Source organism: Hypanus sabinus, chromosome 27, assembly GCF_030144855.1.
Source record: "Hypanus sabinus isolate sHypSab1 chromosome 27, sHypSab1.hap1, whole genome shotgun sequence".
Classification (NCBI taxonomy): domain Eukaryota; kingdom Metazoa; phylum Chordata; class Chondrichthyes; order Myliobatiformes; family Dasyatidae; genus Hypanus; species Hypanus sabinus.
The window spans coordinates 38,205,590-38,229,400 of NC_082732.1; the positions used below are offsets into that span (position 1 = coordinate 38,205,590).

General features: G+C 42.8%; 1 protein-coding gene and 1 pseudogene across 11 annotated transcripts in view; both read right to left on the bottom strand.

Annotated features, from left to right (window-relative positions):
- kif1b (kinesin family member 1B) overlaps positions 1-23,811 on the bottom strand; it is a 266,957-nt gene that overhangs the window by 159,285 nt on the left and 83,861 nt on the right. For all 11 annotated transcript variants that reach the window (XM_059952248.1, XM_059952249.1, XM_059952247.1 and 8 more), the window contains 9 exons: positions 15,859-15,935; positions 14,409-14,588; positions 12,766-12,831; positions 8,875-9,053; positions 7,794-7,905; positions 4,532-4,609; positions 3,742-3,807; positions 2,307-2,382; positions 991-1,069 (listed from right to left, as the gene is read on the bottom strand). In XM_059952248.1, coding sequence (XP_059808231.1) covers positions 991-1,069; positions 2,307-2,382; positions 3,742-3,807; positions 4,532-4,609; positions 7,794-7,905; positions 8,875-9,053; positions 12,766-12,831; positions 14,409-14,588; positions 15,859-15,935 — 913 coding nt within the window. The remainder of the gene's footprint in view (positions 1-990; positions 1,070-2,306; positions 2,383-3,741; positions 3,808-4,531; positions 4,610-7,793; positions 7,906-8,874; positions 9,054-12,765; positions 12,832-14,408; positions 14,589-15,858; positions 15,936-23,811) is intronic.
- Positions 6,354-7,610, bottom strand: LOC132381948 (large ribosomal subunit protein uL23-like; annotated as a pseudogene).

The following is a 23,811-nucleotide window of genomic DNA, read 5'->3' on the forward strand; positions in this document are numbered from 1 at the left end:
GGAGATGGGGAGCTTGCTACATGGACAACAGCTTGCTCTCCATGTCGTACTACCCAGGCTTGTGTTTCTAGACAACTAGGACGCAACATCCATAGTCAATCCTGACTGATGGAGGCCTCGTTCACTCAAGAGTGGATGTGGAGAGGAGGTTTCCTATAGTGAGAGAGTCTAGGACCGAAGGACATCCCTTTAGAACAGAGATGAGGAACTTCTTTAGCCAGAGGATGGTGAATCTGTGGAAGTCATTGCCACAGACGGCTGTGGAGGGCGTCTTTGAGTAGATTTAAAGCAAAGGCTGAGGTGGAGAGAAGGCAGGAGAATGGGACTGAGGGGGATAATAAATCAGCTGCAATGGAATAGCATGCAGATTCAATGGGCTGAATGGCCTTGTTCTGCTCCTATGTCTTTTGGTCATAGGCACCTTCCTGAATTTCTGTACACCTTGCATTTCCAAGTGCACCTACTGTTACAATGTAGGAATGAAACAGCAAAAGGCCTGGTAGTGGAGCGGTTAGCGTAATGCTCTGCAGAGCCAGCTGTAAGTTCGATACCCGCTGCTTCTTTAAGGTGTTTGTACATGCTCCCCATGGTCACCTCGGATGCTCTGGTTCCCTCCCACATTCTAAACAGACGCACGTGTTCGGGTCAGTGAGTTGCTGGCGCCAGAAACATACCGATGCTTGCGGGCTGTCCCCAGCACAATCTTGGTTGATTTGATTCGACACAAATGACATATTTCACTGTATGTTCTCAATTACATGTGCTCGCTTTCGCACTATTTCTGCTCTCTTTTGCACTACTCATTTAATTTTTGCAAATATAATTTTTATTTTTTATAGTATATTTTACGTATTGCAATGTACTGCTGTTGCAAAATAACAAATTTTACTGCATATGTCAGTGATAATAAACCTGATTCTGAGTCTTTTTAAGCACAGGCAACTGCATGAAGACGGCATTCGCACTGGAAGATATTAATGATGGATATACCTTAAAGTGCTGAGAGTTTCATCGTAGTTGATGTCGGCTGGACTGAGAGCAGCAACCATTGCTGTCCGAGAGTTTCCACCTAAGAGGGAACAAACACAATAAATAGCTATGAGTAGGTTTATAACATAAATAACATTGCATGTCTTATGAGGAAAGGTTGAGTGAGCTAGAACTTTTTTTTCCGTTGGAGAGGCTGAACGCTGACTCGATGGGGGGGGGGGGGTGTGTGAGTGTGTGTGAGTGTGTGTGTGTGTGTGTGTGTGTGTGTGTGTGTGTGTGAGTGTGTGTGTGTGTGTGTGTGTGTGTGTGTGTGTGTGTGTGTGTGTGTGTGTGTGTGTGTGTGTGTGTGTGTTTGTGTGTGTGTGTGAACGTGTATACACACACACACACACACAAAATACAGACCATCAAGTCTGCTCCACCATTTCATCATGGCTGATCCATTTCCCTCTCATCCCTAATCTCCTGCCTTCTCCCCATATTCCTTCATGCCCTGACCAACAAGAACCCATCCACCCGTCTTAATTATTTCCAATGTCTTGGCCTCCACAGCAGCCTGGAGGATTTCTTGTGTCTATTAATCACTAAGCAAGTTTTTTGATAAAGTAGCCCTCCTCCGCCCACCCACAGAACTCTACAAATATCTTGGCCACATATATAGCTAGGATGCCCAAGACTTTTGCAAAGTGTAGAGTGATTTTCTGTATCACACTGTACTGCTGCTGCTAAAAAAAAAACAAATCTCATGACGTATGTGAGTGATGATTAACCTGGTTCTAATACAGGCTTCTATTGTGTTCTGAGAGTGGCAAGGGGATAATGAGAGAGGAATCACGTTCGGGAAAAGGGAATGGAGAGGGGAAGGAGGAAAAAGAGATAAATAGATAGATAGGTATGTATGTATATATATATATCTATGTATGTGTGTGTGCGTGTGTGTGCGTGTGTGTGTGTGAGAGAGACAGAGAGAGTGTGAGAGGGAGAGAGAGTGTGTGTGTGAGAGAGAGAGTGAGAGGGAGAGAGAGAGAGAGTGTGAGAGGGAGAGAAAGAGAGAGTGTGTGTGTGTGCGTGTGTGTGTGTGAGAGGGAGAGAGAGAGAGTGTGAGAGGGAGAGAGAGAGAGTGTGAGAGGGAGAGAAAGAGAGAGTGTGTGTGTGTGTGTGTGTGTGTGTGCGCGGGCGAGAGACTACTGATAAATTAGAATGTAGAATCAGATTTATGATAATGTATTTAACCAAATCTCTTCGGGCTACACAGAACTAATAACTATGGGATGATTTATATCATTTGAGGAAATATAATTTTGTTGTCGCCTTACCCAAATTCTCTCTCAGAAGCCACGTCAGTACAGAGTCTCTGTACGGAATAAAGTCAGACTTCTTTTTCTTCTTATTCTGTTCAACATGAAAAATTTATTGTAAGCAGATCACTGGGCCTTTCTTTCCAAGACGCTGATGTGGGTTAGACTGTCTCTTTCTGAGTGTAGCTTACTATCAATACAAGCCACGAAGATAATTTTATTATTGAAATAATACGTCTTCCTAGCAGGTCGTGTCACGAGGGTTCTTGATCTGTTATTGCCCCTTAACTGAATGCAAGGAAGGCCAAGGGGAAATTATCGAGTCACACTGGGCCCAAGTGGGGCAAGGATGAAGATGTCCTTTCCTGACAGGGAAGGACAGTCCTTTACTAAACACTAGGGAACACCGTAACCAAGTAAACCACACAGCAGATTGTTGAGTTATTTTGGATTTTTTTAAAAATGCATTTTAAGCTAGTAAAAGAGGGATACAACCTACGTCACACGTGACATAGACAATGAACAACCCAAGCTACTTTTACACTATAGTGCCAAGGACAACAGGCTGTCACTGACTGCTGCAACACACTCACAATGTCACTTAACATAGAAGCTTCTAGAGCCTGTCTGCCTCTGTGGAGAAGGCCACAGGAAGAAATTATTTCCTGACACCATTGGTTATTTAGTGTGTTTGTCATATACATGAATTACTGCACCTACCATATTCCAGTAACAGAGAATGATATTGAGACACACAACCTCTAATTTCACCACCCCCATTAATGAAGTATCCTTTTTACTTTCTACTGAAATGATTTTACCAAGGAATAAATTGATAAAATAAATCAGTTCCATTCTCGAGAGTCAAGAATCCTTTAGTCTCCGCGATTAGAGATAAATGTAGGAAGCTAAAAATATTTTAGCTATGTTTTAAAAATAAATCCCAATATTTACAATTGCAATCCTGTATTCACTCCAGATGGAAATTCTCAAATTCTTTTATGAAAATGTTAAAGTTTAGAATGCAAAGTGAGTAAATTAGTATGACGTCAACAGTGATTTAGTAATCCGAAAGCAAAAATATACCAAGTAGAAGATTTTAACACCGTTTAGAAGCATTTATTTAGTAACGATAAACAGCTATTCATTTTACTGATTATATATGCAATTATTCTTTCATCGCTGCTTTTGAAACAAGTATGTGATGTATACCTGATGAAAGGATCTGGTACGTGGCAATTTTTTTTAAATTAAAAAAAAAGTCATTTTTTAACGCCATACACACAAAAAAAATTAGATGAGCACCAAGTAAATGATATCTGAACATTACCTTACTGGGAGCATTATCCTGTGATGGCAGTGCAATTTAAAAAGACAGAAATTTATTATTAAGTAGCCTTCCTCCATTTTAAATTCTCTTCTGAGTGCAGCAACGTACAGGTTACAAACTCACCACTTCTGCAAGGGCAGAGATGACTTTTCCCAGTGTTGTGAGTGATTTATTGATATTAGCTCCTTCCTGAAAGACAACAATTCCTCTCTGAGATCAATATATTGAACTTGTGACAAAAATTGCACTTACATGGAAATCCTACTGCAGGGATCCAGGTGGGGTTGAGATACCCAATTGTACTTCACCTTGGCTAGCCAACAAATAAGTTCTCTGCAATGATTAGATGCCCAAAGGTAGCTATCACATCCAGATCCCGTTAAAGGCACTTCCATTATAGAGAGCTCAGAGCTCCAACAACAAAAAAAATCCATGCAAAAACATGCATTTATGAGATTTCATTAAGACCATAAGACATGGGAGCAGAATTAGGCCATTCAGCCCATCAAGTCTTCTCCGCCATTCCATCATGACTGATTTACCATCCCTTTCAACCCCATTCTTCTGGCTTCTTCCCATAATCTTCGACACCCTTACTAGTCATGAATTTTAAATATACCCAATGACTCAGCCTCCAGAGCCGTCTCTGACAATGAATTCCATGGATTCACCACCCTCTGGCTAAAGGCATTCCTCATCTCTGTTCAAAAGGGACATCCCTCTATTCTGAGGCTGTGCCCTCTGGCCCTGGACTCTCCTCGACACAAGACCTTCTGTGCAGCCTCTGCATGGACATTGAGATGGCAAGGAGGACACATTGCATTGATTCACCCTTACTATGATTAAGCATTCATTGCCTTCAATTAACAGATTATCAAGAAATTTGGATAAGAAATCTGTCATTTCCTTTTACCTTTAATCTTGTTCCTTTAGCACCAGTGGAGTCAGCTCTCTCACTTCCAGCCAGATCAACCAGGCTAATTTTACTGACCTAAATGCAGACGGAATTGAAACACGAGTCAAATCAACTTAACCAGACCATCAACTGGTGTCAAGCCTTCCCAGGACAGAGGCAGAACAAGGAAGAAACAAATAATGGGTGGGCTGGTAGAACGAGGAAGAAACTGAAGTCACTAATGGGCTGAGTGTTTGCTAAGGTCACTTGAGTTGAATGAATTTTTGTGGATTCTCTCTGCACTTTGTGGCACATCATTGCCGTTCCTCTGATATTTTTGTCTCTTTTTTTACGGGGGTGAGTTGCTCACTCGACACTCAGCCCGGCGCAGATGGAAAGTGTGCAAGGAGCTGGCTGGATTCAAACCCAGGACCCTCGCGCTGAAGTCCGGTGCAGATGCCATTACACCACCGGCCGGAGTTGAATGAATATGTGAGAACTAATGATCTGATCCTCCATCAGAGTCACTGGACATCAACAGTTGAGCCATCACCGGGCACTTGCAGAGGTCCCACGTCCTTTCACTGGCTTCCTGGATTGTTCCATACCAGCTCCGGGATCACAGGCCAGCTGCTTCTCAGCGACATCAGCAACTGCATTGCTTTTGCCTGCTGCACCTGAGCAGAGGTCATCAACTTCTGGGTACTATCAGAGCGTGACACACGGAGTTCAGCAGAGCAGACTGCAAGCTAAGTGCTGCATGCTGGATATCCCGAGAGTTTGGCTGGACAGCGAACATTTTAAACAGCCCCAGTATGCCAATAATACACTACAAACGCCAGCTTTTTTACCCAAAGTCTAGCCTAACTTACAGAGAGTAAAACCACCTTCTGACCATAGCCAAACTGTTGTGAATGGAAGGGGGGGGGGGGGGAGAAGAGGAAATCAAAGATAGAGAGAGACGAAAAGAATGCTTTGCAGGGAATAGATGAAAAATTAAAGATTATTAATAAATTTGTTCAAAGAGTATGTCCTACCTTAAAACAAAAATGGTTATTACACAGACCACACCAAACTCTTCTATTTAGTGACCACTCAGCAATTTTATGGGGTGTATCCAGTTAAGGGGTTTATCATGCACATTTTGGGGAGCTCACTCAGCTTTGCTCCCCACCGGACACTCAGCTCTCACATGCGCTCCAAATAGATATTTGGTACAACACTTTGAGAGGTGGTCTAAACTAGGTGAGTGCAGCCAGCAGCCTCGTATCCAGGTGAAATAGTGGCATGTCTGTCCTAGCATACGAAATAAGCTCTGGCTCACTGGAGATCTAGAGTGAGATCCAACGGCCAGGAAGAAGGCACTGCAATGCTCTGTGGAGAGCGAAGGGCACAGAATACGCCCACTGCAAGGAAAGCCCTAGGTTTGTGACACTTGTTTGTACAACTGGACCAAGATTTCTGAGATCGAGAGAGTGGAATTGCCCCAGTGCATCGGCTTTTCCACTTTAAAAACTCCCCCGCACAGGTTCCTGGTCATTGTTGGACACGATGGACAACCACCATAGCAACTTTTTAAATTATTTCAATTGCGTGTACAAGTAAAATAAATAAATTATTGATCTTAACCAAAGCATCAGCTGGTCCACACATCCAAAGGATAAACATTGAAAGAGGGGAAAAATAAAGCCCGAACATGGGAAAAGTATATTTGTAAACCAGAGTTTAATAGACAGGTGAAAATAAGTAGCATACACAATGTCTTCGATAAGATTTCTACTGCTATGCTCTAAGGTAATTTTGTTTTAACAGCTTTCTGTGAAAACAGTGTGTCCCGCTAGCAAGAGTGTTCTGGCTTCGGCTAAAGATAAGCAGCCACGTTGTCCAACTTGGGAATGTGGTGTCAGCCATTTGGGGTTGCCTTGGTAAACTTTCTTCTTTTTTATTTGAAAATAATTCTTTCTCTTTAAATTTTTATTGCAATATTTATAAAGGTCTTCTTGTAAACAGATCAGATGATGCCAATCTTATTAGTGACATCCAATGCATCATAGTCTGGGGCCAGGCGTACATAGGCTTTCTTTTCACCATCAGACCTGATAGGTCTGTTGACTTTGGCTACATCAATATCATACAGTTTCTTTACAGCCTGTTTGATTTGGTGCTTGTTGGCTTTCATATCAACAATGAAAACCAAGGTATTGTTGTTCTCAATTTTCTTCATAGCAGACTCAAGTGGCAAGAGGGAATTTAGTAATAGCATAATGGTCCAACCTGTTCCTCCTGGGAGCACTCTTTCTGGGATACTTGGGCTGCCTTCTCAACCCGAGTGTCTTTGGTCTCCTGAAGGTAGGTGTTATCCTAATTGCCTGTGACTGTGAACACCTTTCAAAACAGCCTTCTTAGCCTTCAAGGATTTAGATTTAGCTTCAGTCTTAGCAGGGACAGCTTCCTTCTTCATCTTTGGAGCCATCTTAGGAAAAGAGCAGCGTTGTAACTTTCTGCCCAGGAGAACATCAAGGAGTGCTGGATTTCTGAAGGATAGTAGTCTGGTTTGTTTCCTTTTGGCGGGAGCTACGGAGCAGGGCACAAGGGAAGATGGCGCAGAATACTGTTTGATGGAGAGTCTCTGTTGTAAGGAGTACTTTGTGCTTATGAATGGCTCCAAGAAGCAAGGCCCAATTCATTCAAGATAGTCCTCAAGAGAAGTTCGGGCTGCGGAGGCTGCTTTCACACAGAACGTGGGTTCCGTGCGAGTAAAGCAATATACCCCCGACTACTCCAGAAATGAGCTCCAACGTTTATGTGCATATCGGACTGGTTTAACTATAATGGGCCCTTTTATCTTTCTTTTCTTTTTCTGTAACTATAAATTTGGTAAATACATTTCTTTATAATTTTATGTCGGGGTACCACCTGTTAATTTTATGGTGAATGATAACTGTGCATGGAGCAGTATTTACAGAGCATTCACAACAATCAATATTCCTTAATTGGAACATCCCAGCTTTCCTTTGTGATCGAACCCCAAATCATATCAACCCTTGACGTATTTTATTTACGAAAGCTGGTCTTCTCACCACTGAGTCACATGGCTGTTAGCAGAGATAGTTAACGAATCAAGTTTGTATACGAGCTCCAGTGAGAGGGTTGCACTTAAAAGGGATAATGCTCCTACAAGTAAAATGAGCTGCTGAAAATGTTAATGTAGAAATTGGAATAGCCGGCAAGTAGCAATAGATTTAAAATTAAAATCAAGTGAAACATCCCCAAGTTGTACCTTCTCTGTACAAAGGTCAGTTTCTGCATCGTGCCTCTTCTGAGTGAAGACTATGGTGAAGACAGCATGTGATCTGCTGCTGGTCTCATTCATATTTGTCGCTGCCACAGTTCTGGAAGCAAAAATCAGAAATAAAGTTTTTTGCAAAAGGAACAATTTCCCTGTGGACAAATTCAAATCACATCCCACTCTGCTGACTTATTTCCTTTTACCGTATCACATGGGGGCACTTCAAATTTACTGCACTAGCGATATTTCCTCAAGGGGGTTGAAACAAAATGTCAAATCGCTGAACATGAAAACACTGCTCCATGTAGCATATTTTGCCAACAACAGTTTTAACAAATGCTTCAGAATCCAAACCTTGGCTCCACGCCTTCTGCCAATACGTGGCATTTGCATGAATCCATTAATTCATTTTCACAAGCAAAGCTCCTTGCCTATCTTTACTTTTGAACTAGATTCAAGTTTATAAAAAGATTCACTTGTCACAGGTAGATCAAAGCACGCAGTGAAAGGCGCCATTTGTGTGAACAACCAATACAACCCAAGGAAGTGCTGGGGGCAGCCTGCAAGTGACATCACACATTCTGGCACCAATGTAGATGCCCACAACACTCAATAGGACAACACAAGCAGCAGCAACAACAGCAAAACAAAAACACGTGAGATTCAGCAGATGATAGAAACCCAGAGTAACACACACACTCACACAATGTTGGAGGAACTCAGAAGGTCAGGCAGCATCTTTACAATGAAGAGCTGACAAGACTGGACCAAGACACTATCAGGACTGAAAAGGTAAGGAGAGGGAAGAAGCTAAAAGCCAAACAAACAAAAACTACAAAACAAGCTCCTTTTCCATCCCACTCCCACACACAGACAGGCCTCTGGCCTCCGTGCCCAGGACAGGCCGCCTCCAGGCCTCCAATCCCATTCTTTGCCCCAGACTCAGCCTCACAGACATCAGACCGCTAAACTCTAGTCCCTGGCCAGAACTGCAGACATTGGGCCTCTGACCTCCTTACACAGCCTTTAAAGAAAGGTATAGTCTTTAAAGAATGATACTGGATATCAGTACCTGGCTTTGTTTCCTGCATCCATGAGATCTGCAATGTCAGTGTAGGATGTTACGGCCAGTTTGGATAGATCTTCAACGTAGGGGCCCAGCAGCGGGTGCTCTCGAACACGCAGGTTTCCTTTGGTCTTGGGATTCAACAGGTCACGAACCCGCTCACAGTAAATTTCCATGTAACTCACCTGCAAAAAGAATGAGCTCTTGAAAGGAACGAACAGCAAGGATGGTAGGTATTTGAATAATTAGTTTTGGATTAAGGTCTGAGTAGAAAGTTATTTTGTTTTTACCTGAACGTCACGAACAAGGCCTGAAGTGGTGGTGGCCTTGAACTGTGATTGGTGGTACAACTGAAAGCCTGGTTTGGCAATTTTAGAGGGCCATTAAGAATTTAACACTTTTGTTCAGATCGAAGACGGAGGATTTCTTTCCCCCCAAAGACCTGGTTTGAAAGTTCCACATTCACCAATCTAAATGGAGACTTTTCAGATTTATGTCATAAAAATGCCCCGCGACTCTGGTGGGTTTTGAATTCATACCTCCAGCTCCTAAGTTCAAAGTAAGTTTATTATCCCAGTACATATATGTCACCATATTGATAAAGTTCCTGCCTGCGCCATTTGGCGCGTTAGGCGGCAACCTTACCGTTTCTTTTGCGTTCTTCTGTTTTACGAGGCCAAGTTGCTAGCTCAACACTCAACCCAGCACAGGTGGAACTCCTGTAAGGAGCCAGTCGGATTCAAAACCAAGACCTCTTGTTTCAAAGTCTGGCCACTACACCACCGGCACTAACGTGTCACTGCATACTACCCCGAGATTCATTTTCTTGCGGGCATTCACAACAAATACAAAGATAGACGACAGAATCAATGAAAGCTAGGCACAAAGATGGACAAACAACCAACGTGCAAAAGACAACAAAATTGTGCAAATATGAAAAGAAAAACAATATAACACTAATAGGTAAATAATTCATAAATAATATTGAGAACGGGAGCTGTAGCACCCTTGAAAGTAAGTTCATTGATTGTGGAATCAGTTGAAACCTCAGTATTTCGGGTGAGTGAAGTTATCTACTCGAAGAAGAGGCCCGATGAGGCTTCAGAAGCCTGAATACTAACAAGATGACTACAAATAAATTAAATTGCACATTTTTTCAAGAGGGGTGAGGAGGGTGAGAAAAGTAATTTCAAACATCTTATTTATTCACCCTGCACAAATCATCAGCTAATACCAGCAGGAAGTCACAAGTATTACACATCAGGGAAGATTAAAATGGCTTTCTGGCCAGTTATTACACCCAGCAGTACTTGAAATTAAGGTCAGCGATCTCGCTTGTGTTAGAAGTGCTACTCCCTGGCAATCTACTGAATCTATCCTGGATCTCATAAATTATCTAAAACTCATAAGAAGCAGCTAAACAACTACAGCAAAACAAAACAACACACGCAATACGCTGGAGGAACTCAGCAGGTCAAGCAGCATCTGTGGAAGAGAGTAAACAGTCAACGGTTCAGGCCGAGACCCTTCTTCGGGACTAAGGAAGGGGGAAGACACCAGAACATAAAGGTGGGGCGGGGGTACAGAAGGAGAAAGAGGCTAGCTGGAAGGTGATAGGTGAAACTTGGTGGGTGGGAAAGGTCAACGGCTGGAGAAGAATGAATCTGATTGGAGAGGAGGGTGGAGCATAAGAGAAAGGGGAGGGGGGGGACCCGGGGGAAGTAATATGCAGGTGAGAAGTAGGGAAAGGTCAGAGTGGGGAATAGAGAAAAGTGGGGTGGAGGAGAGAATTTGTTCACCAGAAGGAGAAATTAATATTCGTGCCACCAGGTTGGCTAAACAAGCCTCTTTCCTCCCTCCCGCATGTAGGCCTGCAGCAGCCATCCAGACATCAGGACTTTGACCACCCTAGCGTGCTTACAGATCCAGGGTTTTGGCCATCAGGCCTCAATTCTGATCAGCCATCAGGCCTTGATCTTTGCTATTGACCCCAGGACTAGCCGTTGGCAGGATCTTGAACTCCAGACCTCAAACTCTGCTCAAGTCATGAGGATATTGACAACAATGAAGTCAATGTTGCCTGGCACCCTACAGCTGATGCCCCTGAACACAGAAGGGCTGAATGGCTTATCCCCACAACTATTTTCCTGTGCATAATTTTGTCAGCTTGACTTGTTATTTCCCTAAAGAGAATGGCCATTCCAGAGACTGCTACAGTTTTGTGGGTGGATTTCTTGGATCAATAGAGACCATCTTGCATCATCCGTGGCTGCAAAACCCAGGTCATTACATTCTGATATCCCAATCACAGAATTCTAGATGACAGTGAAGGCTGCAAAGTGAAATTAAGTGGCATGACCATTACCATTAAAAATAACCGACCACATCACAGCAGTGGCCACTGAGTGTATGTCCCTGGTCTTCTGTTGCTGTAGCTCATCTACTTCAAGATTCAACGTGCTATGCATTTAGAGATGTGTGGCTGTTTGGTACCTCCTGTCAGTTTGAACCAGTCTGGCCATTCACTCCTGACCTCTCTCGTTAACAAGGTGTTTTCACCCACAGAACTGACGCTCACTGCACATTTTTCACACCATTCTCTGCAAACTTTAGACACTGTCGTGTGTGATAATCCCAGGAGATCAGCAGTTTCTGAGATACTCAAACCACCCTGTCTGGCACCAACAGTAATTTCACACTCTAAGCCACTTAGATCACATTTCGTCCCCAATCTGACATTTGGTCTGAACAACAAATGAACCTCTTAACCATGTCTGCGTGCTTTTATGCATTGAGTTGCTGCCACATGATTGGCTGATTAGATATTTACACCACTGAGGTGTAAAGTGGCCACCGAGTGTATTATGAACTTCAGAGTAGTTTTGTAGATCCAGCTCCAGCCTTTGAAACACAAATTATTTATGACCTGGAACTGGAGCCTTTTTCATTTTGGCAGAACTTGGCTTCCGATCAGGGCAAAGGCAGACGATTTCGTATAACTGGGCACTCTTGCGTCATTACTCGTTACCTTAATGCAATATCCGGTCAATTAACGAGCGCCACTCAGGGGAAACGTTGAAATTTAACTGCATAATGGTCCTGTACACACACGTACACACCGAAGACATACAAGCACAATGATTGGGAGTTCTACATAAGGAAACTTAAAAATTTCAGACAGAAAGTCCAAAAAAATGGTGAAAATATGAACTATAATCAACTGTAAGACCATTGTACTCCACATTGCAATACAGAAAAATAAAACAGTAATAACTATAAACATATATATATATATATATATATATATATATATGTAGTGCAAAAAGAGGGCAGAAAATAAAGTGAGGTTGTGTACATGGGTTCACTGTCTATTCAGAAGACTGATGGCAGAGGGGAAGAAGCTGTTCCTAACACGCCGAGTCTGCATTATGATGCAGCCCAATGCAAGCTTCTGGAACAACATGTCTCGTTCTGTCTGGCAACTCTGCAGCCTTCCAGACTCCTTGTCAAACACCACAACAAGTGCAAGCTGTGGTCATGTTCTACTGGGTGATTCTATGCCAAACAAAAAGAGAAAATATACCTTTAAGTCAGGGGTTCACTCCCGACCTTTTTTATGCCGTGGACCCCTATCATTAAGTGAGGGGTCTGTGGACCCCAGGCTGGGAACCCCGCTTTAAGTTGTCCTTCAGTAAGCTTCTCAGAAATGTGCAGACAGACAGACAGGCTTCATTGATCCCGAGGGAAATTGGGTTTCGTTACAGCCGCACCAACCAAGAATAGTGAAGAAATATAGCAATATAAAACCATAAATAATTAAATAATAAGTTAATCATGCCCGGTGGAAATAAGTCCGACTGTTGTTCCACTAGATGTGCCCTCCAGGCTGTTTCTTACCTCCACTGAATAGGACATGTCAGATTTGCTGTTGTCATTGATTTTCTCAAAAAGTTCTTCACAAAGCTACAGAGGGAACACAACACAGTTTAAAATGTCAGGAGATCCATTTTAATCACATTTCATACCAGCAAGGATATTAGTCCTCCTATTTCAAAGGACTTGAAATAGAAGCCCTTTCAAGTCTCCTCCACCATTCAATCATGGCTAATATATTTTCCCTCTCAACCTCATTTCCTGCCCTTTCCCCGTAACCTCTGACACCCTTACTAACCAAGATCTGTCAACCTCTGCTTCAAATATACCCTATGACTTAGCCTGCACAGCCTTATCTGGCAAAGACTTCCACAGATTCAACATTCTCTGACTAAAGAAATTCCTCATCTCTGTTCTAAGGGAATGTTCCTCTGATCTGAGGCTGTGTCCTCTGGTCATAGACTCCCCCACTACTGGAAGCATCCTCACCTCATGTGTTCTTTCTAAGCCTTTCAATATTTGATAGGTTTCAATAGAGTCCCACATTCTCCTGAACTCTCGATACAGAATCTATAACAGGATCATTAAGTTACCCAGTATTACTAATCTATAATACTGGCACTTAATCAATTCCTCATTAAGTACAGCTCTTCATGGAGGTCTCCTTTTAATAATGAACACTGGTTGCTGTGAAATCTCATCTGAAAACCTGGATTGTAGTTCCAAATGGAAGAAATGTCTGATCCTTGGTCATCTCCATAGATCACTACTAGAGTTGCTCTTTCTTTTAAAAAAGGCAGAAAAATGCTCATTTACTTTTTAAAAATCTGACAATCAATATTACTAGTTGCAACTTCTATTGCTTTAAACAAAATAGTCAAAAAAATTACTGAAATAAGAGGCACACACAAAAATGCTGTAAGAACTCAGCAGGTCAGGCAGTATCTATGGAAATAAATAAAAAGGCAAAGTTTTGGGCCAAAACCCTTGATCAGGAGTTCTAACGAAAGGTCTCAGCCTGAAATGTTGCCCGTTTATTCCTCCCTATGGATGCTGCCTGACCTGCTGAGATCCAGCATTTTGTCCGTGTTTCTCCAGATCTCCAGCATCTGCAGAATCTCTTGTGTTAGTGAAATAAATGGAGAGTTCATTGAAAAATCAGCTTTCTTAAAACAGTTTAGCTTTTTTACAACACAGAACAATCCCTTCTTGGCCCAGCAAACCACCTATTTAACTTTAGCTTAATTATAAGACAATTTTTTTTTTAAGCGTGTCACACCAGAAAGTCCGCCGTACTTGTCTGGCACGTGGTGTCAGGATTGGTCTCCTTTCGGATTAACCGGGTCACGATATGAACGTTCCTGACTCGACCCTTGTGTTTTTTTTTTTACGAGGCCGAGTGGCTAGCTCGACGCTCAACCCGGCACGGATGGAAAGCGTGCTCGAGGGTGGCCCGACTTGGATTCGAACTTGGGAACCTTCGCTCCGGAGTCCGGCACTGATGCCGCTGCGCCACCAGCCGGCCACTAGACAACTTACAGTGATCAGTTAACCAAATAACCAGTATGACTTTAGAACGTGTGAGGAAACTGGAGAACTGGGAGGAAACACACGCGGTCACGGGGAGAATGTACAAACTCCTTTCAGACAGTGTCAGAGAACTTCACCTGTGGTATTATTCCTTGATGGTCCTTATCCTGTTTGCCCATCATGGTATAGGATTTCCCGGCCCCGGTCTGCCCGTATGCAAAAATACACACATTGTAACCCTCAAAGGAGTGCTGCAGCATTTCCTTCCCAATGTCATTGTAGACTTGAGTCTGCGAGGCAAAGGATGGATCTTCAGCCTAAAAAGAAAGTAAGAGAATTGTCTCCAGTTACCTTCGATTCAGTGCGCTCACTCTCAAGCCGAGCACTACAAGAACAAAACAGCGGATGAAGCTGTCCCCACGCACTGAACCCTCAGCCCATTCACTGAATCATAACAAAATTCACTAACCACAGAAAGCTGGAAATACTCAGCATCAGTGGGGACAGAAATAGGGCTAATGCCCAAAACCACAGTGGAGTGGTTCCCAATTCAATGTCTACATGTGGTCAAATCAGTAAGCTGCTGATAGCTGTATGCTCACTCACACTTTGTAAATAGAGACAGCTGAAGGCGGTTATGTAGGTGCAGACGATGGTTCAACTTCCACGCCACATGCCGGTGACAACAAACGTTATTCTGACTCTCATCCGTGGCAAGCGGTGGGGTTGCAGACCAACTGTGCGGCCTAGCACGTCGCTATCTCCAGGAACTGCCTGGAAGACAAGCATCCTCAGGGCCGGGAGGACAGAGCGGCCCTGTGGGCAACCCGGTTCCTCGCTGATTTCGCCAGATGAAGCTTTACGGGAGACCGAGACGTCGAGACAGCAGGCGGTGTGCTTGCTAATCGCCGGCTACTGTCGGAGAAGAGCTCCTGTACTCGAGCGATCTTTCTCTCTTTCTGGGGGGGGGGGGGGAGAGAAGAGAAGAGAAGAGGGACTGACTGACCCTTTTGGTCCTCGGGTTGGGGGTGGGGAGGGGCTTGGGGAAACGACGCGGAAGATTGCAACATCAGAACAGCGAGTCGTTGTTGCAGGAACAACCTCTCTCCCTCTCGCTGGAGGTGCCGGTTTGTGGACTGTAGGCAGATGGTCTCTGGATCAATGGACTCTTTGGTACCTCTGCTGCTGCTCACAGGGTGGGGGGGGGGGGTCAGTGCTTCTGCTGGTGTGGGTGAGGGTGGGGGGGTGGGTTGATGTTTTTAATGCTCTTTGTGTGAGGGGAGGGGTGGGGGGGCTTGGGGCTTTGACATCTCTATCAGTTTGTATAGAGTTTGTTTTTGTGGATGTCTGTGAAGATGACAAATTTCAGGCTGTATACTGTATACATATTCTGGCATTAAGTATACTTTGAAACAAGTTAAGCAATGTACATGGCCCCCTATGGCAAACAGATAAGGAACCACATGGTATTGGTGTAACAGTTCTGGTGTGACAAACATCACAGACTAGTTTTTCAACTAACGTGCAAGGCATTGATCAAGTTGTTTAGCGCTCTTGCTAGAAGATATATCTAATTCAAGTTCTTACCGAAGTATGTGACCAGTAAGAGTGGTCAAAGCTGAAGGTCTTTGGTGATTCCTTTGGATTCTTGGGGTTTACAATACCTGAAAAACAAGACAAATTGGGGTATCGTCAGCAGGTCACTCTGAAGTTGATGAAACAAGCCCAGCGGTAACCCAGATAGTTGCCAAGGGTTCAATTCTCTAGTTCCACATCTGTTAATCACAACTTGCTCGTAACCAAAAATAAATCGTTGAGGTTCTCTGAGGGAAGAGTGAATGCAAGTCCAGTTCTCAAGGGAAAACGCCACAATAGTAATTCCTTTTATGACAAACTACTTTGCAGCTGAATCCCCACCACCATCCAGGAATAGACTGGGGAACAAAAATGGATGATGAAGGAGACTATAAATGTTGTCAACTGTGGGAATGATTGATGAAGAAGAATTATAGAGTCACTGAGTACCACAGCACCAAAACAGGCCTTTCAGCCCATCTAGCCCTTGCTGAATTGTTACTCTGCCTAGTCCCATCAACCCATACTTAGACCATATCCCTCCATTGAATTGAATTGACTTTATTACTTACATCCTTCATATACATGAGTAAAAATCTTTATGTTACATCTCCGTCTAAATGTGCAAATTGCAATTTATAGAAATTTATAATAAATAGTCTGTACAACAGGACAGTCAATAAAACATAGAAATATAATTGTATCAGCATGAATTAATCAGTCTGATGTCCTGGTGGGAGAAGCTGTCCCTGGAGCCTGTTGGTCCTGGCTTTTATGCTGCGGTACCATTTCCTGGATGGTAGCAGCTGGACAGTTTGTGGTTGGGGTAACTTGATGATCCTTTGGGCCCTTTTTACACACCTATCTTGTAAATGTCCTGAATAGTGTTAAGTTCACATCTACAGATGTGCTGGGCTGTCCCATACCACTCTCTTGCCATTGAGGGAAGTACAGTTCCCATACCAGGCAGTGATGCAGCCAGTCAGGATGCTCTCAATTGTGCCCCTGTAAAACACCCACCCCCCCTGCATCCATGTATCTATCCAAACATATCTTTAAGTGTTGCAATCAAACCTGCAACCACTATTTCAACAGGTAGCTCATTCCACATTTGTATCACCCTCTGAGTGAAGTTCCCCTTCAAGTACCTCTTAAATATTTTACTTTTCATCCTTAACCTATGACATCTAGTTCTAATCTCATCCAACCTTGCTTTTCATCTGTCTATACCTCTCAATTCTGTATACCTCTAACAAATCTCCCCTCATTCTACATTTTAAAAACCTGTCTCAAACATTGAGCCTTGAAAATCGACAATTATCATTCCGAACATGTCCGCCATTGTGATAGCTTTTTATTTAAACTGCATCACAGATCCAATTGTGAAATTAATTTTTAAAAATACGAACTTTTAAAATATGGGGAGGAGGTATAGAGGAGATGTCAGGGGTAAGTTTTTTACTCAGAGAGTGGTGAGTGTGTGGAATGGACTGCCAGCAACGGTGGTGGAGGTGGATTTGATAGGGTCTTTTAAGAGATTTTTAGATAGATACATGGAACTTAGTAAAATAGAGGGCTATGGGTAAGCCTAGTAATTTCTAAGGGTGGGACATGTTCAACATAACTTTGTGGGCCGAAGGGCCTGTATTGTGCTGTAGGTTTTCTATGTGACTGTCAGAGAAATTCAACAAATTGATGTGGTGATCCAGGTTGGGGATTCACAGAAGTATCTGTCAGTACATTAGTCTTATGCTACTGAGAGCAAGATTAAAACTTCCCGTCCTTTCAAGATTAGTGGAGAATCCCAGGTGCAGAAAAGCAACCAGCATTCCTATGGATCAAAGAGAGGCACTGCCCCACCGATGCTTTCGAGGTTTGCTAGAGGATAATTGAAATTTTCATAAAACGTTTTCCGATTCACTGGGTTTCCTAATGAAGATCTACAGACTCTGTCAAACACTCTACAACTCAAGTTCTCAGTATTATTTATTTACTTATTGTTACTATTTGTTATTTTTATGTTTGCACAGTTTGTCTTCTTTTGCACCTCGATTGTTCACCACTGATTCTATCGTATTTCTCTAATTCTACTGTGAATGCCCGCAAGAAAATGAATCTCAACTCTGTATATGGTAACATGTATATACTTGGTTAATAAATTTACTTTGACCTGTGAACTTTCTATTTCTCCAGTTTGAAAGCTGCTGTTCAGTCCAGATCAGCTTAGTTTGCAAAGTACTTCAAGGTGCATTGAAATTCCTCGCTCATGTGATGATCACAGTAGGCAGTATATATGGGTGACGGAATTGATGGCTTTGTGGCAAATTCTGTGGATGATAGAGATAGGTGGAGGGGGCAGGCGGTTTTGAGGAAGTACAGAGGCTACAAAGGGACTCATCAACAGATTAGACGAATGGGCGAAGAAGTGGCAGATGGAATACACAGTTGAAAAGTGTATGGTCATGCACTGACAGAAGGAATGAAGGTGTAAGCCATTTTCTAAATTGAGAGAAAAATTCAAAAATCTAAGGTGCAAAGTGACTTGGGAGCACTTGTGCAGGATTCCCTAAAGGCTAATTTGTAGGTTGAGTAGGTTGATAAGGAAGGCAAATGCAATGTTAGCATTCATTTCAAGAGGACTAGAATGTAAAAGCAAGGATGTAACGTTGAGGCTTTATAAAGCACTGGTGAGATTTCACTTGGGGGTATTGTCAGCAGTTTTGGACCACTAATCGAAGAAAGGATGTGCTAAAACTGGAGAGGGTTCAAAGGAGGTTCACAAAAATAATTCCAGGATTGAATGGCTTGTCATATGAAGAGAGCCTGATGGCTCTGGGCTTGTATTCACTAGGATTCAGAAGAATGATGGGTAACCTCATTGAAATCTATTGAATGTTGAAAGGCCTCAATAGAGTGGATGTGGAAAAGATGTTTCCTAAGGTGAGAGAGTCTAAGACCAGAGGACACAACCTCAGAATAGAGGGGGATCCATTTAGAATGGAGATGAGGAGGAATTTCTTTAGCAGAGAGTAGTGAATCTGTGGAATTCATTGCCACAGGTAGCTGTGGCGGCCTAGTCATTGGGTACATTTAAGGCAGGGGTTGACAGATTTTTAATTAGTCAGGGTATGAAGGGATACAGAGGGAAGACAAGTGATTGGGGTTGAGAGGGAAAATGGAGCAGCCATGATGGAAAGGTTGAGCAGACTCAATGGGCCAAATGGCCTAATTCTACTCCTATTATCTTAAGGTCTAATAAAAACAACAGTAAATACACTGACAGAGCGCAAAAGAGCAAAATGATGGACAAATCTGTAAAATAACCTGATATAGTGCAAAGAGCAGGGCTAATATGTGAATAACCAAATAACAGATACAGCTTCTTCCCCTCTGCCATTCGATCTCTGAATGGATATTGAACCTGTGAACACTACCTCAATGCTTTCTTCCCTCTTTTTTGCACCAGAAAACAGTTAGCAGTCTATCACATTGCTCTGGGTTTACAAGCAAAACTGGATTTTAAATGAATGAACAAGATGAGTTTTACAGCAGTGGAGTAATTTCACAACCATCATTACGAATTCTAGGCTTTCAATTGCAGAATTTAATCACTCGAGTTCTAATCCCTTTGCAGGATTTGAACTTGTGTATTTGGGTCAATGATCCAGTAACTTATCTACAATGCTAATAGACTTTTCAATGTGCCTCTGGATGAACCAGATCCATTTACTGAGAAAGTACTGACTGAAATGAGTAAAATACCTTTTTTTCCTTCTGCTTTTCCAGATGGAAAGGAACTGCTTGAGATGCTGCCTAAAGCGGAATCCACTGATTATTGTATTTATTCCACAAGAGTGAGCAAACTGAACAGTCCCCAACTTTTAAAGAGTAACTTTATGAGCTCCACTTGTCACTTGTACATCGAATTTCCCTCAGGATCAATAAAGTATGTCTGTCTGTCTGTCAATGCGTTCTTTGCATAAATGACCAATGCAGTCCGAGGATGCATGGGGGGAGAGGGCAGCCCACAAGTGCCGACCTACCCCACAGCACACTAACCCGATCACCTACGCCTTTGAAAAGTGGGGGGAAACTGGAGCACCTGGAAGAAACTCACTTGGTCAACTCCTTACAGGCAGCAACGGGAACCGAACCTTGACCTGCCGATCACTTGTGCTGTAAAGTGTTACGCTAACTGCTACACCACCCTGCAAGCTGTGTAAGTGGTTCACCATCCTCCTAGAGAGGTCGTTCCGGGGTACCTCGCTTTTACTCCCTGGCCACGTAACCGTGTCCCCTTTGATCTATGTCTATTTAATTATTTAGAGAGAGGGTGCGGAATATGCCCTTCTGGCTACTTGAGTTGTGCTGTCAGCAATTCATTCTCAGCCTAATCACAGGACAGCTTACAATGAATGGTCAATCTGCTTACTAACCGACACATCCTTGGACTGTGGAAGGACTTGGAGGAAACCCACTTGTTCACAGGGAGGACCTACAAACTCCCTTTGGATAGTTGAACTTAAACTCCGATGTGCCGTGCCGTAATGACACCACACTAACTGCTAGGCTATTGTGACACCCAACTGCTGAAAACATTTTGAATATTTACCCTGTTAGCCGCCTTAGAATTGGATGTTGCAATAAGATCGCCCTTTGTTCATCTGAATTCCAAAGGATGTAGATCCCATTTCTCTGACTGCTCATGGGGGCCATTAGGCCCCTCTAGTCTGTTCGGCCACTAGTAGATGAGTCTACTAAATTGTTTTTAAAATGGCTGCCTATGAGTCTCAGGGATGAAGAGCTTATAAATGCCATCTTGCATGAGCAGTAGTTGTTTTTAGAGGGCTGCAGTTCACATTATATGTGATTCTGGTTACTCTATTTGTTATTGCTAGTTTCCCAATATTGAGCAGGGCAGACTGGTTCTGTGGCCTGCAGTCAATGAACAACACAGCGCTACATTGAACTGAACTGGTCTAAACTGAACGTTCCTAGACTGTTTCAAGGACACTGCGTTTTGATATATAATATTCTGTGAGTTATTTGTTTTGTTTTGTTTTTGCCATTTGTGTGATTTGTGGGTTTTTTTGCACGTTGGGTGTTTGACGTTTTCTTTGAACAAGTTCCATGGTGTTTCTTTGTTTCATGTCTGCGGGAAAACAAATCTCAGGTTTGTATACAGCATATATACTTTGATAATAAATGTACTTCGAATCTTCGCAATTTAAGTGATTTTCAAATTTAAGTCATAGCACACTATTTTTGGGACTAAATGGAATAATGCATTTGTATTATTGTTGCTGAGTAAAGCTTTTCCTGCTGATGGGGAGGGCTTTGTCAAATGTGTTCCCATAGTTTTCAATGACGGTCCCAAAGTTTCTTTTGCTGGCATCTGCCCAGCTTCAGTATTAATATCCTAATTCTGGTTGCTGTGGAAACCAGAAATGTCTTTCATTGGCCAAATACAAAAATTGCCCACTGTAATGGCTGATCAGAGCTCAGAATCAGGTTTAATAGCGCTGACATATGTCATGAAATTTGTTGTTATGCGACAGCAGTATATTGCAATACATAATAAAAACTGAATTCAGCAAGTTAAATTAAATAAGTTTTGCAAAAAAAAGAGAAAAGTAGTAGTGAGTTAGAGTTCATGGGTTCAATGTCCATTCAGAAATCTGCTGGCAGAGGGTTAGAAGCTGTTCCTGATTCGCTGAGTGTGCCCCCTCAGGTTTCTGTTCCGCATTCCTGATAGTAACAATGAGAAGAAGGCACATCCTGGGTGATGGGTGTCACCTTCCTGATGCATCACTGCTTAAAGATGCTGGGGAGGCTGGTGCCCATGATGGAGATGACTGAGTTTACAACTTTCTGCAGTTTAATTCAATCCTGCGGCGTAGCACCTTTAAGAAATCCTGTACAATGACTCCCATCCTTGTGAACCTTTCTGCATCTTGTGAGCTTAATCATATCTTACCAGTACTGTTAAAATCGTGCGAAGGACAGTTTTACAAATGAGATCTGTCACCCTTAAAAGCTACAGGTTTCCCTTGCTATCCGAAGGCAGAGCGTTCCTATGAAACTGTTTTTGAAGCTGGTACTGCGAGTCCTGAGGCTCTTGTACTTTCTGCCTGATGGCAGCAGTGAGAAAGGAGCATGACCTAGATGGTGGGGATCTTTGATGATGATGAAGATTCAAAGCACATTTATAATCAGAGAATGTATAAGCTATACACCTTGAAATTTGTCTGCTTACAGGGAGCCACAAAGCAAGAAACTCAAATAGCCCAATTTAAAAATTTTTTTAAAAGAGAAAAACACTGCACAGAGAAAGAGAGAGAATAAATAAAAACACATCATACAAACAACAGAAGCAAGCCAACACCGTTCCGAACCAGAACGAGTCCCAGATCCACTCCCGGAGCAGCCGGAATAAGCACGAGACAAGCTTCGGCCTACAGTTTTCACACCAGTGGGGCAGAAACGCACAGCAGCTGGATCAGTTCGCAGCCTCGCCGCCGGGGAGAAAGGAATGAACACTCGCGGGGGGAGAGCGAGCAAAATTAAACTCCACCCTCGCCTCCGTACCCGCCGCTCGGGTTTCTAATCTATCTGGCAGACATTTAAATTGCTGCTTCCCTACAACAGCAATTCATGCAGCTGTGCCCAGTAGTTGGGAGGGCTTTACCCGTGATGTACTGGGCCACATCCACTACCTTTTGTAGGATAGGCAGGTGAGAAGAGGTGGTGGGGTGGGACCTTTTAACATTTAAAGGTAGAATGAGAAAATATATAAAGTACTTCCCAGCTTATAACCATGAAAAGATATTGTATATTATATAAAAACAATGTGATAAGATTAATCTAAACTCTTTTTAAATGCCACAAATAAAAACCATCTCTCGTCTGCAAATGATGCTATTACAAGCCACACCCATCCCCTGGATGGAAGTCCATTAAAATGGCTCATTCATGGAAACTTGGGCTAACGGCTCATCGTCAACTGAAAGATGCCACATCCTCATTCCAAATACTGAAATTAAAACCAACACTCACACAGCAATCATAACTTAAAAGGCCACCCTCCAAAAATAGACACAGTTGTCGGTGGGCGTGTCAATTGAAGTAATCGCCTTGTGCCACAATCCGTCTCCCTGCTAATGCAAGCAGGCCAGCCAGACAGGGAGCGACGTTTTCCAATAAAAGCCAGACTGGTTCCTGCTCTGGTCTACACTCTTTGGCAATTGTGCGGACCCCAAGCAACAACAGCAGATCCTCTTCCCTCTGTTATCAACCACTTGGGGGAAATACAGATCATATATTGGCCTCCTAAATTACATTAAGGATTCTCCCTGGTCCTAAGTGCAAGCAAAATAATCAGTCCTGTATATTGAGAGAGACTTGCAAAAGCTTGCATCACAGACCTTGTTCCAGTCTTCCTTGAAGAAGCCATTAAGTTAAAAGCAAAATGCAGCCAGTAAAATACTGATGTGTGGACAGTTACTGTGTGCAGGGTGACAGTTCACACTGGAGCAGGAAGAGGAACTCAGTTTAAAGTAAACTTATTATCAAATTACATATTCTACACTTATATTTATTTTCTTGCAGGCATTCACAGCAGAACAAAGAAATACAAAAGAATTTTAAAAACACTCACAAAGACTGATAAAAAACTAATCTGCAAAAGACAAACTGAAAATCAGAAAAAAGCAAACAGATAAAGTTGAGAACAAGTTATGGAGGCTGAGCTACTAAATATGTTTAAACCAGGAGTTGACAGCTTCTTCTTTAGTAAGGGAAGGCTGGAGGATGGGATGAAAGGGATAATAAATCAGCCATGTTGGAATAGCAGAGCAGATTCGATGGGCTGAATGATCTAATTCTGCTTCTATATTTTTTGGTCTTAAAACCAATTTGTTGGGGAGAGGAGCACAGTAGTTAACAACCGAGTCAGAGATCTCAGCG